General features: G+C 40.4%; 1 protein-coding gene across 4 annotated transcripts in view; it reads left to right on the plus strand.

Annotated features, from left to right (window-relative positions):
• The window catches only part of AMOTL1 (angiomotin like 1), a 229,816-nt gene that overhangs the window by 136,070 nt on the left and 77,052 nt on the right, over positions 1 to 16,694 (plus strand). For all 4 annotated transcript variants that reach the window (XM_021000598.2, XM_021000601.2, XM_021000599.2 and 1 more), the window contains one exon: positions 16,005 to 16,290. In XM_021000598.2, coding sequence (XP_020856257.1) covers positions 16,005 to 16,290 — 286 coding nt within the window. The remainder of the gene's footprint in view (positions 1 to 16,004; positions 16,291 to 16,694) is intronic.

The following is a 16,694-nucleotide window of genomic DNA, read 5'->3' on the forward strand; positions in this document are numbered from 1 at the left end:
CCATATTCATTCCTCGGCTTTTTCCCTTTTTTTTTTTTTTTGCTGCTGTTCAGTTGGGGAGGAGGAAAGGTGAGAGAAAAGAAATCCTTGCTAATTAAAAAAAAAAAAAGAAAAGAACATGTCGGTGGGCTTCTGTTACTATTACTAATGAAGCCCATGTTGACTGTCTTTAGCTACCATGTCCTAGGCATTTGATTCTGACAGGTCATCGTGCTACAGTCATAGCTTTTGGTGGAGTTGGAAAGGCCTACCAACATACTAAGCAAAGGAGGATGGCCAGAAACTCTGGGAAAAGTTAAATAAGGTCAATAAGTATTTATTAAGTGACAACTATATTCTAGGCACAGTGTTAAATGCTGGAGAGATAGAGAAAGGTGAAAACAGCATCTGCCCTCAAGGAGACCACAGTTTAATAATAGGAGAGGCAGTATGCAAATAACCATGTGCAGACAAAATGCATTCAGGATAATTGGAGCTGATTAATAGAGGGAAGGCATTAGAAATTAAGGGGATTGGGAAAGGCTTCCAGTAGATCATGGAGAAAGTGTCAAAATATTCCATTTACCCTCAGATCTCTGCCAGTCTAAACTGTGGAACCAAAACACATTAGTTAGAAGGGACCCTCAAGATCATTTATTAGGATCAGAGATCTAGGGCTGGAAAGGACCTGAGAGGCAGTCTAGTCCAAGCCCCTCATTTCCCACATGAAGAAACTGAGGTACAGAGAATTTAAGTGACTTTCTCAAGAACACAAATGGGGAAGTCGCAATGCCAAGATGGCCAGTCAAGTACTCTTGCTACTCCTTCTTAGTGGAGGGTGGTAGTGGGGGTGGACATGGGTGATGAATAGCAGGAAGGGCTAAATGACTCGGAGGGAATGACACGGGGGATCATTGAAAAGTGTCCTAAATGAAGCACGTCTTGACATTTGAGTTTTCTGTGCTCTGGCAGAAGTGTTTGCATTTTATCCATGCTATCTGCCGTGATTCATGGGCAGATGGCTCCAATGTGTTTCCATTTGTCTGCTGACCACAGCTCCTGGTTCTTTCAGCTGGAGTATTTGCCATCTAGTCTAAGTGCAGATTTTTAAAATAGTCCAAAATGAACCAAATTCTGATGGGGGTATCTAGGTGGTCTGGTGGATAAAGTGCCAGGAAGACCTGAATTCAAATTCGGTCCTAGATATATGTACTAGCTGTAAGTCATTTAACTTGTTTCCCTCAGTTTCCTTATTTGTAAAATGGGGTTGTTGTGAGAATCATTTGTAAAACACTTAGCACAGCGCCTGGCATATAGTAAGCATCGTATTACTTGTTACTTGTTTGATGTTCAGTTTGTACACTACTCTTCATGACTCTGTTTGGGGTTTTCTTGGCAGAGATACCAGAGTGGTTAGCCATTTCCTTCTTCATCTCATTTTACAGATGAGGAAGTGGAGGCAGACAGAGTTAAGTGACTTGCCCCAGGTCACACAGCTAGTAAGTGTCTGAGGCCAGATTTAAACTCAGGAAGATGAGTCTTCGGGACTTTAGGCCCTGCACTCTATCCACTTTCACCACCTAGCTGCCCTGAAGTGCTGTATAAATGTTAGCTATTATTATTTAAAATGTTTAGCACAGTACCTGGCTAAACACATTTTAGCTATTATTATTAGTTATTATTATTATTTCCCCAAATCCTTGTAGTGTTTTCCCCTATCCTTAGGTATTAATAGCTCCCATCTGTATAGTAGCACTAGATTTAGTCATAAGTCCTGGGTTTGAGACCCAGCTGATGACCCCCTAAGTATGTGACTGTGGGCAGGTCACCTTCACCTCTTTGAGACTCATTTTCTTTATCTGTAAAAATGAGGATAATAATACTTGCATTTATAAGACACTTGTGTGAATGAAATGAGATAATTATGTAGAACCCTTTGTTAACCCTAAAATTCTACAATTGACACATGCTAGTTCTTATAATGACTCACCACTACCATTTACACTTCATGGCCTCATTTTAGCTTGGAGATGACCCAAGCTTTCCACACCATTGTAGGGCAAGTTCTGACAGGTCATATGAAGCTGTACAGGCAATGGATTGCGGGTCCGTTGCCAAAGGACCAGCGCAGCCAAGTTCAGAGATGCTCATTATTAGATGGGTGACTGGGTGATGAGATTTTGTTTTTGTTTGTGTTTTACCACAATAACTCTGTAGTGAAAGAATGTCTATTCACATGATCATGGAGGGGGTATATGAGTTGCACCCGTGGGAGGGTGTGCTCACAATGTCAGAATCATGGGTCTTTCAGTATTTATGAGGTTGGTGATGGCGTCTAAGATTTTTATTAGACAGTAAGCTTCTTCAAAGTGAGGACTGGGTGTTCTTTATCTTTATATCACCCTCCCCCATAGCTTACTCACTGCATTGCACATAGTTGGTATTTAATACTTATTTTTGAATAATAAATGTGAATGTTTAGAATTAGTCATTTATTTTGCAGGAAAACCACTCAATTTTTGGTCCATAGTGGTGGGGGGGTGGTGGTAGAAGAAAAAAAATTGCTTAAGAACTATGGCCAAAGAAAATCTCCTCTAGTCAAGAAGACCTCATGAAGAGAGGCCCCATATGTCTATACATACCATTCTCCTAAAATGGGTACATTAAATAGTTCTCTTTCTGCCTTCTGAGCCTGTTTGAACATGTCTTCTCCAGTCCCTTTATCAAGTGAATCTTGTTGAGTCGTGCTGAGTCAGCAGAAGGGGATTTTGATGGGTTACTTGTTCCTAAGTGGAAAAGGTTATGATGACCTTTATTTCAATTTTTTGTTTGTAAAGGCATTAGGTTGGTTTTAATTTTGGATAGATATACCTTAGAGAACACAAAATAAAAAAAAAAGTGGGATTATTCACAACTGAGCCAGCCTGAACAAAAGTTGGTGGCAGAGGTGTCCTAAATTTTCTTCTCTGGAGTGGGTGCCATTTTTACCTTTCTTATCACAGGAAAGAACCCAGCCATTCACTGGCATCACAATTATCACCGATTAGTATAGTTAGCTGTCAGCTGAATATTAGAAAGTGCATGCAGGGCTGATTATTTTAAAAATTATTTATATTTGGCTTTAGAAAGCACTCAATGTTTTTCCCCCAGAAGCTTTATCTTTCTAATTATGTTTTGCATAGGCTAGTAGTAAAATTAGTTGAAATTCACTAAGAACATTTTAACTGACATGCATGGATGTGTGTGTATGTGCATGTGTGTGAGAGAGAGAGAGAGAGAGACAGACACAGAGGGACAGAGAGAGACAAAGAGAGAGAGAGACACAGAGAGACACAGTGAGAGAGAGAGAGAGAGAGAGAGAGAGAGAGAGGAGAGAGAGAGAGAGAGAGAGAGAGAGAGAGAGAGAGAGAGAGAGAGAGAGAGAGAGAGAGAGAGAGAGAGAGAGAGTCCAGGAATATATGATATTGAGGGAAGCACATTAATTAAATAGTTGTGACTCCTGACCTCCAACAGTCTGTGTAGTGAACGAAATGTATGTATGCCAGAAGATGCTAATGAGTGGGCACACATCTATCCAGATGGTGTGTAGAAATCTGGCAAGTTTCATAAAGATATCATTTTTAAAATCCTTAAAACTTCAATGACTCTTCAGCCTCATCAGTGTGGTATAGATAGCAACCCACTCATGCCTGCTCAGTCTATCCCTACCATTAATGAGCAGCACACAGAGACACACACACATTCTTAGGTATTTATCTCTAGAGGATGGGGGCTATAGTGAATTGAGAGCTGATCTTTGACATAAAAATTGTCCAAGGATTCATTGATAGACGTTGTTGCCGGACTTGTCAACACTTAGAGAGGTTTTAATCACTGGCTTTTTATATTCTCAGCATAGACCCACAATATACAAAAATCAGTGCACCCCGAGCAGATGTTTTAGCATCCTTATATAAGTTTTAGTTACACAGGTAGGATTAATTTGATGAAATTTCACCGAGGCCAGAAGGGGAGTGTGATGATTTAGGTGGCAGGAGGGGAATATGTACAATAGGTAAAATATAGTAAACACTAGAGATACAGCTGGAATTTGCAGGCTAACCATTAATACCAGAACTCTTTCTAGTTAGTGAAAAATGCTCATCTTAAGTCAATAGAAGTAATAAAGCTGAGCCAGAAATTCTCTTATCACTAACCAGTTAATTGATGGAGCTGAAGTTTGATGTTAGCCAAGTTCTGCAAGCTTTAGCTAGTTATGAGACTTGCTGTCTTAAGGAAATGGCAGCAATAGATCCAAAGCAGGAAAATTATCCTGTGATATCTTAAAGCCAGGAAGGCATGGATTCGAATTGCACCTCTCACACACTGGCTCTGTGATCTTTCAGTGCTGTGATATTTTAACTTTCTAAATCCCAAAGTTGCAGGGATAGTGCTAATTTTCATAGGAAGAGGAATTCCCTTGCTAGGAGCTTCCTACGCTGATGAAACCACATTTCCAGTCCGAAAAAAAAAATCCCTAGGTATATAAAATGAGTTTTGCTTACAAGGTTAGTAGGTGAGGTGAGAATGATTTAATTAATGCTTGTGAGAATGGTTTAATTTGATGCTAACATTTTAAAGTGACTGCTACTTAAAGTGCTGTTTTGTTAGACTCTGGGGAAAATACAAAGAAAAATAAGACCATTCCTGTCCACAAAGTGCTTACATCTAGTAAGGTAGATAATGGGAACAGCTAGAGGTGAAATGGATAGCATTCTGTGACTGGAGTCAGGAAGACATATTTGTGAGTTCAAATCTGGCCTCAGACACTTACTGTATGACCCTGGGCAAGTCATTTAACCCTGCTTGCTTCAGTTTCCTCATCTGTAAAATGAGCTGGAGAAGGACATGGCAAACATTCCACTATCTTTGCCAAGAAAACCCCAAATGGGGTCACAAAGGGTTGGAAATGACTGAACAACTGCAAAGGTAGATAAGAAGCTATATGTACTAATGACAATATTACAAAATAGCATATGGCCACAGAAGGGTACAGAGTGCTGTGGGAATTGTGTGTGTGTGTGTGTGTGTGTGTGTGTGTGTGTGTGTGTTGTGTGTGTAGATTAAATTGCTTATGAAATTTTTTGATGGATTGATGAAAGGCTTCATGGAGGAGGGGATGTTTAATCGAGGTCCTGAAGGGCTGGTAGGATTTCAGGCTGGTGGAAATGTTGGATGGCGGGAACATTCCAGAAGTCTGTGCCACTGTTAGCTCCTAGACTCAGTTCCTTACTCCCTGGGACAAAATTATCTTTCTATTGATGTTTCTCTCTGGTTTTAGAGCCACTCTCTATTGTTTCCAGGATAAAATACAGACTCCTCAGCTCAACATTTGAATGCCTTCATGATCTGGGCCTACCCTATCTTTCTAGGTTTATTAAACATCATTTCCCTTCACCTGCTTTTCTTTCTAGCCAATTGCCTCAGACAAACTGAGGCCTTGGAAAGACCTTGATTTAGAAAGGCCAAGGTCATCCACTGCATTCCAGGCCATCACCAGTCATCTTAACTTTTGTCTTGTCCCTGGGCTCTGATGACTCTGGAGGAGAGAGTGAGGCTGATGACTGCACAGCCCTGCCTCACTTAAATCCAATTTATGTGCAAGTCAAGACATCACCCTTGTGATGTCATCGGGCCTCTTTGAGAATGAAGGATCAAGTGCAACCTGCTTCCTGTTCCCCATACGTGGTGTACTGTCTTCTCTCTTGGCACATTTTTCATAGACTGCCCCTCGTGCCTGGAATGCACTTCCTTCTCATCTCAGCCTGTTGGAAACCCTAGCTCACTTCAGGACACACACACACACACACACACACACACACACACACACACACACACACACACGTATGTGTGTATATGTGCATACATATGCATGTATGTATATATCTCAGCTACTGTGAACTTCTTAAGAACAGTACTGGGTTTTTTTTTCCTTGTAGTCTAAGAGTTTAGTCTAATGACTGGCACATAGTAGGTGCTTAATAAATGCTGGCTGACTGTCTAATGTTTATTTTGAATACTAGCATCAGCCTTGAGGAGTTAGTGTAATTTTCACTTGAAAATTTGTCTCCTGAGTCAAGTGAAACTCTGTGCTAAGAAACAACTTTTGCGAACGAGTTCAAGAGGCTACGGTCAGGTTCAGGTTACTTTCTCAGGGAACCTGCACAATTCCAGCTATAAAGATTTAAGTGAATAACAGCTCCAAACAGGAAGATTATCCACCCCTACATGGAAGGATGGTGATTTGATCTTAATTCACCAAAGTGCTGAGTCAATAATGTGAAAATTTACATGGCCAGTGGTACATTGATATTGGCTCTGTTACATGGGAAAAGCAGGGTGAAGTTTCAGGCATTAAAATTTGATGGTTAAAGGCATGGCACTCTCATCTCCTGGTCATCATTTTGAATTGCAGAATTCTGGAGGACTAGCCTTCCCAAAATGGGGCCTATTCTAATGCGCATGCTGTTCAATAACATTTATTAAGCACTTGCTACATTCTGGACACTATCCTAAGTGCTGGGGATACAAAGAAAGGCAAAAAATAGTTCCTGTCCTGAGAGAGCTCACTGTCTAATGGTATTTCTATGGTAAATGTAAAAGGGAGAGGAAATACAGTTGGTCTGTTCAAAAACTGCAGTCATAGTTTTATTTGGGAGGAGGCAGAGTGGTTTATATCAGTGGAGGAAATAGTAATATTGTAGATTTAGGGTTGGAAGAAACTGCAGAAGCCATGTTATTCAACAACTTCATTTTATAGATGAATAAACTGAGGCCCAGAGAGGCTGAGTGTTTAATCAGGGTTGCCCAGTAGGTAAAAGAGCTTGAATTCAAATTTAGGTCTCTGACTTCTTTCCACTTGCAAGGTGTTCTGAGTCTAGGGCCTGCTGGTGCCTCTGCCCACTATACTGTACTGCCTCTTCAGCACTTTGGTGTTAGGTCCTAAACCAGCAGATATCTTACTTTGGGGTCTTAGAACTCCTTTTACTCTTAAAAATTATTGAGGACACCCACCCCAATGATCCTGGGGGTTTTATTAATCTGTAAGCTCAATATGTCAGCTGTGTGGTATAATAACCAGAAGATCTAATAGGCAGAGAGTCCAAACTAGGGAGGTGAGAGTGCTGCTGAACATGGCCCTGGTCAGAACACATCTGGAGTGAACACGTGCTCACCTCCGAGGGCCACATTTTAAGAGAAGCCTTGATAAACTGAAAAGCATCTGGAAGAAGTCAACCAAGATGCTGTTGAACTCCTTGTCTGTTGTTCTATAATTTCAGTTGTGTCTGACTCTTTGAGACCCCATTTGGGGTTTTCTTGGTAAAGATACTGGAGTGGTGGGTCTACCTTTTTCTTCTCTGGCTCATTTTGCACATGAGGAAACTAAGGCAAACAGGGTTAATTGACATAGCTGGATTTGAACTCGGGAAGATGAGTCTTTCTGACTCCAGGTCTACTACTCTATCCACTGTGCCACCTAGGTGCACTTTTGAACTCCTTTAATTCATACCTTATGGGAATCAGTTGAAGGATCTGGGAACATTTAGCCTGAGGGGAAAAAAAAGCCTTGGGGGCAGATTTTACTTAATGCTTATGTTCAGTTATTTGTTGGCCTGCTACCTTCGAAAACGAAAACGTATTTCTGCATGGTCCTACAGGAAAGAACTAAGAGCCCTGGGTGGAAGATTTAAAGAGGCAGTTTTAGGTTTGCTATCAGGAAAAACTTCCTAAAAGAGATATCTAGAAGCATCTCAGGGGCAATGGGTTCTCTATCACTGGATGCCTTCAAGTAAATCCTAGATGGGTGTGTAGTGTTAGTATTGTAGAAGGGAATTCTCTTGTTTAGATATTGGTTGGACTTAACGGTGGCTGAGGTCCCCTCCAACTCTTACATCTAGTTCGAATTTCATTGTTTTGGTCCTTGCCCTATGGGGGCTTTGGGCCAGGATATACAAAGGCCATGAGAATAGGGTTTGTCAGTACCATAATAGATTCCCCTTTGGATTAGATAATAAAATGTATTATTAGAATATGCACACATACATATATACACATGCATATATATTAAATATGTATGTATGTAGGTGTATATGCATACTATATATACAGATATACTACGTGCAGATATATAGATGTACTATATATATAGCTATAGATATACTATATATACAGATATAGACAATATACATATTTAATGTATATGCATATGTGTATATATTTATATGTATGTGTGTATATATATATTCTAATAGTGTATTTTATTATCACATCCAATGGGGAATCTATGTATAATATGTGTGTGTGTATACACACTACATACACACACATATATAGATATATACACATACATATATACAGACATATGTACATGCATACACACACACACACACACACACACACACACACACATATGTATACACTGCCTGGGAGAGGAAGGAGAATCCATCCAATCTCTTCCAAACCTTACCCTCTATTAATCCCCTTCATAGTTTACATGGTGGATTTTTAAATTAGTCGTTACCCCAGAACAAGAAGACCTGAGCACTCAGCACCCAGATGACAGCTTTCCAGGATGTTAGGACTAGGGAAAACCAACTTAAAACAACAACAGCAAAACAGCCTTTTCTCTTTTCATGATTGTTACTTTGGGCTGGTCTTGAGCGCGTGTTATGTGGCCAAACATATCTTTGTAGCTAAATGCCTAGAGAAGAAGAAGAGGAGACATTCTGACTCCTTTCTTGTGTAATTAGGGGAGTTCCGTGAGCAGAGAGATTGTTTTAGGAATGCTTGTTGTGCCTTAGGGCCAGGGGGTGGGCAGGATTGTAGGAGTTGGATACTTGGTTTTGGGGTGATCTTTTGAGCATTTCTCTGATGTAAGCATGGTAATTCCACCTTTCTTCTCCATTTTGTAACCCAGATAGAGAAAACCCCAAGCCTAGGGTTTTGATCTCAAAATGACATAATGCCAATTCTGTATTTCGGAGCCTAAGAACTGCATTTATTTATTTACATTTAACTATCTTCTTAGCAAAAACCATGGAGAGTTTTTCTAATTGGGGTTTGCTTGATCTCCTGATTGTCCACCCTTATTCTCAGACTTAAGGATAAAACAATCAGCAGGTATAATTACAGTTACCAAAGTTGGTCTTGGAGGAGAGATGAGGAAATGCAGCATCCTCTTTTTAGAGGGGTAGGTGGGGGGCAGTGGGTTTAGAATATTGCATATGTTGTCAGATCTGGCTGCTGCATTGGTTGGTTTTGCATCGTTATTTGTTTTTTGGAAGATTTTACAAAAGGGTGATTGTGGAAGGGGGTAGATCCAGAAATGACTGTGATGTAAAAATAGAAGCCATCAATGAGAACGGTTAAGAAGAAAGAGTAAAGCAGTAGAACTGCTGTTGTGAGCAAGGCACTTATTTATCTTCATCATCCTATTTGGGAGTACAGAATAAAAAATAGTTTCCGCCCTCACGGAACGTGTAATTTAGTGGGAGAGACAACATAAACGTGAAAGTTAAATAGTAAAATATTTAAATAGCATAGGACCACAGGGTCCTAGGTTTATAGCTGGAGATATTTTGGAGGTCATCTAGTCCTACCCCACATTTTACAAAAAGGGGAAACTGAGGCCCAGAGAAGTTGTGACTTGCCCAAGGTCATAGAGGCAGTAAGAGTCAAAGGCAGGATCTGAACCTCTAAATTGAGGTCCAGTGCTTTTTTCCATTTTTTCCAAAAATCAGTCCATCAGGTAGCCAGTGAATTGTCAAAAGAAATGTCAATTACTTTTGAGTTCAGAACAGGGATTGGGGTAATGAAAACATCATTGGACTTGGAGTCAGGAGACCTAGATTTAAATTCTACCCATCTTTTCTGTTTTCCATAACTGTGTGACCTTGGTGAGTCATGTAAGCTTTTTGAGCCTCTGTTTCCTCATCTGTAGGATGGAGGTGATTACAATTGTACCATCTACCTCATAGGGTAGTTGTGAGGGTAGTTTATAAATGTATATGAATGTAAGCTACTATTATTACTTCATGTGGGTTCCAGGTAAAGACCCCTAGGCCATTTCATACCTGCTACCCAGTTTGTCTTCTTTCACGTGCCAGGCTATTTAAAAAACGATCTCATAAGAATATGACATGAAAATGATATTCATTTTGTATTTCTTTTTTTGGCTAGGCAATGGGGTTAAGTAACTTGCCCAGGGTCACACAGCTAGTAAGTGTTATGTGTCTGAGGTCACATTCGAACTCAGGTCCTCCTGAATCCCAGGCCAGTGCTCTATTCACTGTGCCGCTTAGCTGCCCCCAATACTCATTTTCTTCACTGAGAATATAGGTAGAATAACAGATTCTTTTGAAGTCACATTTTTAGGGTTACATTTTAAGAAACTGTAGTTATCTAGTGCAACTACAAATACCAAACTGTAGCCTCTTCAGTAATTTAAGTATAGTTTTCTTGATATAAATAACTTAGATTAAATTGACTCTGCAAGATTCAGTCATCATTTGATAAAGAGATGGTAGAAGACATGGTCAAACAGGCTTAGAAGGAATTAAATTAATTGAGACTATTTTTTACATGAAAATTTGAATACCTCCCCCACCTTGTAAGACTTTTCCCCTCCTTTGCAAAGAAGTTCCTTGAAAAAGTTAGTTTATTGATTGTTAATAGAAAGGAGGGACCAACATTGATCATTGTATTTGATTGGAGTTTTGTTGCTTATCCATGATTTATGTTGTTTTGATCCTTGTATAGACTGTTCTGTGGCCCTGCTTTCTGTAATCTGCATCATGTCGTCTGTCCATGTTTCTCTGTATTCATAATATTCATTCTTATAATGCAATAATATCCCATTACGTTCATGTGCCATATTTTTTTTAGCCATGTCATAGTCATCACACACATATCTTATTTCTAGCATTTTGTTATCCCAGATGATGCCACTCTGAACCATTTTGTACCCATGATGTCATTCTTTGCTGTCAATAGCTTCTAGGATTTAAACCTACTAGGTAATCTCTGGATCAAAGGGTGTGAACTATTTAGTCACTTTTCTGGCATAATTCTAAATTGTTTTCCATAGTTTCACTAGCAATGAATTAGCATGACTGCCTTTCTATATCCCTAACAACAATGAGTTTTCTAATCTTTTAGCATCTTTGCTAGCTTAATAGGAGTGAAGTGATATCTCAGGGCTGTTTTATTTTATTTATTTATTTTTTTGCATTTTTTGGTGAGGCAATAAGTTAAGTGACTTGCCCAGGGTCACACAGCTGGTAAGTGTCAAGTGTCTGAGGCCAGAATTGAATTCAGGTCCTCTTGACTCCAAAGCCAGAGCTCTATCCACTGTGCCACCTACCTGCCCCTTCAGGGCTGTTTTAAATTATATTTTTTTCTAATTACTAGTGATTTTGAAATTTTTTTTTCAAGGGGCTATTGGTATTTGTTTATTTCTCTCTTGTCTCCTTACTATAGCTAGTATCTTTTTTGTTTAGTCATTTTTCTGTTGTGACTGACCCCATTTGGGATTTTCTTGGCAAGGATACTGGAGTGGTTTGCTATTTCCTTCTCCAGCTTATTTTACAGATGAGGAAACTGAGGCAAATAGGGTTCAGTGACTTGCTCAGGGTCACACAACTAGTAAGTGTCTGAGGCCAGATTTGAACTCAGGAAGATGAGTCTTTCTGACTCCAGGCCTGGAATTCTGTCTACTCTGCCAACCTAGCTGTCCCCAAGCATCTTTAGTAATTTATAAAATAATAATGGAGATAGTGGGCATCCTTGATTTACTACTGATCCTATTGGAAAAGCTTTCAGTGTTTCTCCATACAAATAATGCTGGCTTTCGTGTTTAGATGGATGCTTTTCATCATAGTAAGGAAAAGTTCTTTTATTTGTTGTCTGGCTTTTGAGTGTTTTTACATAATCGAGTGTTCTTCTGTCTGCTGACATGAGCATGCTATTTTTATTATTTTTGTTACTAATAGGATTAATTATGTTTTTAGTATTCCCAGGATTGAACCATCCTTGTATTCTTGGTAAAAATCCAACACGGTCATAATGAATAATTTCAGAAATATATTGTTATAGCCTGTTTGTTGATTTTTTCCATCCTCACATTGCCAAACTTTAAAGCTCTATAAAAATATCAACTATTGTTATTATTAGTGATATCATATTATTAGCTGTAGGTATTATTATTGCTTTATATCTACCCACTTTGATTATCAAGCTGTGTGTGTCTCATAAAAGGAGCTTGGTAAGATACTGGTTTTCTGTGATTTTGCTAACAGTTTATATAGCATAGGAATTGTTTATTTTTTACATATTTGCTATTATTCACTTGTAAATTCTGGGGAGCTCCCAAATTCTCTACCCTTGGACTTTCTGACCCTTCTGAGTATTTCTCAGGGGCCCTCCACTCTTACTTTCTCCAGACACAGAACCTTGTAGTCTACATATGTGTCTGGCCTGTCTCTGGTCACACTGGAAGACAACCCTGCACTTACAATGGCTTGGTTGATGGCTTTCCTTTCCTGTTGCCGTAGGCGTCTGGCTTACTTTTTGTGCAGTCCTAATGTGGAAAAAAAAGTCATTTACTGTAGTTTTTCCATTGTGTTTCTCTTTCATTATTCTGTCTGGTGGGAACTTCAAGATTTTGCTGGAGTAGATAATGGGAACTGGGTGGTCTGCCTCAGATTCAAGAAGCTTCTTTGAGAGTTCCTACTTTGGGGCAGCTAGGTGGTGCAGTGGATAGAGCACCAGCCCTGGAGTCAAGAGGGACCTGAGTTCTAATCCGGTCTGAGACCAGACACTTGACACTTAGTAGCTGTGTGACTGTGGGCAAGTTACTTAACCCCAAATGCCTCACAAAAAAGAGAAGAAAATAGAGAGAGTTCCTACCTATCTTGTAAAGCTCAATTCACATACTACTTCCTTAAGGGGTCTTTCCATGATTCCCCTCATCCTCCATCAATGTGACTCTTTTCCCCCCTCATATTTTAGGTGGCACTTACCTGGACCCCTCTGATGTTATAATGTACTTAGCACTACAGTTATTTGTGTGTGAGCTTTAATCTGGCTTTGGACTATATGCTCTTTGAAAGTAGAGACAGACTCCCCTCTCAACTTTATATCTTACTGGGTCGTTAGCACATTGCTCTACACACACATAGATCAATCAGTGAAGCAATAGACATTTATTAAGCACTTAATATATTCCAGACAAATGTTTGTGGAATTGAAGATCCAGTCCCTGCTGTCAAGGGGCTTGTGAACTAGTTTGGGATTAAAGCATTGACTTTATTTTTGTCTCAGTGCCCATGATTTTTTTTTTATTGCCCCGCAACCAAATGTGAATGACAGGATTCTTCAGACAGTGAAGCGATATCCAATTTGTCCATAAATAAAATGCAAACACCAGAGCCACAGGTCGTCAGTCAAAGCTAGATGAAATGGGCTTGGCTAAAGTGTGGGGCACAGCCATACAAATGTGCCCAGACATGCTGTGCAGCCCTGAATTCAGGTTCCAGGTTATCTCATCCCCCTTCACAGGAAACAGCACCATCCCTAACATCTTCTTTGTGTGGAAAGGATCCTTTGCTACCAGAACAATAAGCCTCCTTACTAGGGCTGGGGAAAGGTGCCTTTGCCTTTAAACCTGAGGTAGTAGTGGAATGGGTTGCCAAGTATAACCTCTTCTGCAAAAAATCCCACACCCTATTATAGGATTCAGCCAATCTGCAGGAATGTGCTTATTCAGGTCTACAGAGCCAACAGGTTTGATCCGTTCCTCCAAGGAGTTCCCATAATACTATGAGAGAGAAGGTTGGCGCTACTAAAGGGGGTCCAAGAAAGATAGCTCAATTCTGCTGATCTTTGAGTTAAGGCACATACATGTGAACATACAAATATATACATTCATGGACATAAACGTGTTTCCTTGTTTGGACATAAACGTGTTTCCTTGTTTGGACGTGGTCCATCATTCACCAAAATATGGAAATGTTTGATTTCCCAAAGAAAAGCCAAGTAGTTATGCAATATGGAAAACCAGTCTACAAATCTTCCCGTTGACAGCATTCCTTTCTATCATTGGAGGACTCTTTGAAGGGTTGAACCTTCCTTAAGGAAATAAGAAATTCTACTTTACTCTACTTCTCCTGACTACTTTGTATCCCAGTTATGTAAAGATTGTGGGAGCTGGCCTGACAGGAAAGGCAGATTAAAGAAAGACTCCCTCTACTCCAGAAGGGTACCCCACAAGGAAATGCCTGCTCTGTACCACAGGGAAGTGTTAACACCATACCAGCATCGATACTTGGCTATAATTCATTCAGTGCAATTCAACAAATATTTGTTAAATTCCTACTACCGTGGTCAGTACAAGGTCTACAAAGACTCCCCCCACTTCCAAAAAAAGGGTCCCCACCTTCAAAGAGCTAATTTTTTTCCTGGAGGGACACCACATATATACAAATAAGTAAATGCAAAATACCCTGGCTCTGCCACTTGTTAGCTTTTTTACACTGAATTTTTGGGGCCTTAGTTTTTTCAGTTATAAAATGAGGAGGGTGAACAAAATGACTTTTGAGGTTCCTCCAATACTCTGGACTTTTTGGTTGTTTCTCATACCTTTATAGAGTCAGTTTGGTATATACATCAACTAAATAACTAGGACAAGAGCAAAAATGGTCTCTGCTCTCAAAAAGCTTACATTCATCTATGGAGAAATTCTGTACAAATACAAATGCAAATACCAAACAAATGAAGGTAGTGACCTGGACTTGGAGTCACTTATAAGTTGTGTGACCCTGGGCAAGTTACTCCCTGCCTCAGTTTCCTTATCTGTAAAACAAAGGGGGGCTGGACTTAATGATGTCTAGGATTTCTTTTAGCTCTAAATCTATGGTCTTATGTAAAGTAATTTCAAAGGTTGTAAAGTCATTCCAAAGGTTTGGGTGGGAGAGAGATGATGCTTTCTGTTGCAGGGATCAGGAAAGGTTTCTTGGAAGAGACAGCCCTTTTACTGAGCCCAGGAGGACACTTAGAGTTCTAAGAGGCATGGACACAAGCTCCTCCCCATGCCTAGAACACCTTCCCTCTTCCCCTCAGCCTCTTGCATCCCCATTTTCTTTCAGAACTCAGCCAAATTGCCGCCTCCTACGTGAAGCCTTTCTCTTTCCCCCTTCCAATGGATAGCTCCTTCCCTCCCCAAACTACATTGTATTTATTGTGTCAGTATTTTCTGTGTACGTATATAGATGTATGTTGTCTCCTCTGTTAGAACGTAAGCTTCTTGAGGGGAGGGACAGTTGGACTTTTGTCTTTGTATCATCAGTGTCTAGAGCAGTGTCTGACACATGGCAGATGTTTAGTAAATGCTTGTCGGTTAGTTAGGGGCAGATGAGCAGAAGGACACAGACAATGTTATGATGAGACAAGATGTGAGCCTTGCTATAAAAAAGATTGTGAACCTGCCTCCCTTCTTTGCAGAAATGGAGGACTACAGCTTGGAACATCAAATAAAATATCAGACTCAAGTAGGTGTGTTGGTTAGTTTTGCTGGACTGTTTTTTTTTCCTCCTTTTTTCTTCTTGGTTTCAAGGCTTGGATTGCTGGGTCAGGGGCAGGGGAAGAGACTTTTTTTAAAAAGATGTTGATATAACAACAAAAATCAATATAATTTTTTTAAAGAAGGAAAAAAAAGGTGGTAAGAGAAGGGATGATTCTCAACTGGGACCTGAAATTCCTGAGCTCACTTACCAGGTTTGCCTTTGAAGTCCTGTGTGGGAAGTAGTCTTCTGGTCTGTCAGATGACCATCCTCACTTCTTTCCCACTGAAAGTCTAGTGTGGTCTCCCTTAGCATTCAGCAATGCTTTGATGTCCAGAGATAGAGAGGGCCGGATTGTTGTTTCTTCTTTCCTGCTCCCACCATTTCCTCTGGGGTCTGGTTAATGCTGTTCTTTTCCTTTGCTTTCAGCCGGCCATGCCAACTCCCCTACCCGTCGATGCAGCAGCACAGCCCCATGTCCTCCCAGGCCTCCTCCATCAGTGGTCCGCTGCATTCAGTCATGCCTCCTCCCCTGCCATTGGCCATGCTGCCCCAGCAGCCTCCGCCTGCCACTCCCCCGGGTCAGCAGCTTGGCCCTGAAGCTTTTGCCATTGTGGAGCGGGCACAGCAGATGGTGGCAATCCTATCTGAGGAGAACCGGGTGCTCCGCCAGGAAATTGAGGGGTATTATGACAAGGCTGACAAGCTTCAGAAGGTATATGTTTGACTTTTTGGGGAAAGGGGAGAGGAAATGTTCTTTGGCATGAGAGTTTCCTCTTAGTGAGATACAGTGTAATGTAATGGAACATTTGGGATGAATCAGATCCTACCTGTGATACTTTTTACCTGTGTACTATTATTGTTGTTTAGTCATTTCAGTTCGACTCTTCATGACCCCTTTTTTTTGGGGGGGGTGTCTTGGCAAAGATGCCAGAGTGGTTTGCCATTTCCTTCTCCAGCTCATTTTATAGCTGAAGAAACAGGCAAAGAGGATTGACTTTCCCAGGGTCACACAGCTAATGTCTAAGGCTGGATTTGAATTTCAGGTCTTCCTGATTCCAGGTGACTGTACCACCTAGCTACCCTTATTACCTGTGTAACTATGAGCAAATCCCTTCA

The sequence above is a fragment of the Phascolarctos cinereus genome, unplaced genomic scaffold (genome assembly GCF_003287225.1).
Source record: "Phascolarctos cinereus isolate Bilbo 61053 unplaced genomic scaffold, phaCin_HiC Scaffold_726;HRSCAF=1367, whole genome shotgun sequence".
Classification (NCBI taxonomy): Eukaryota; Metazoa; Chordata; class Mammalia; order Diprotodontia; family Phascolarctidae; genus Phascolarctos; species Phascolarctos cinereus.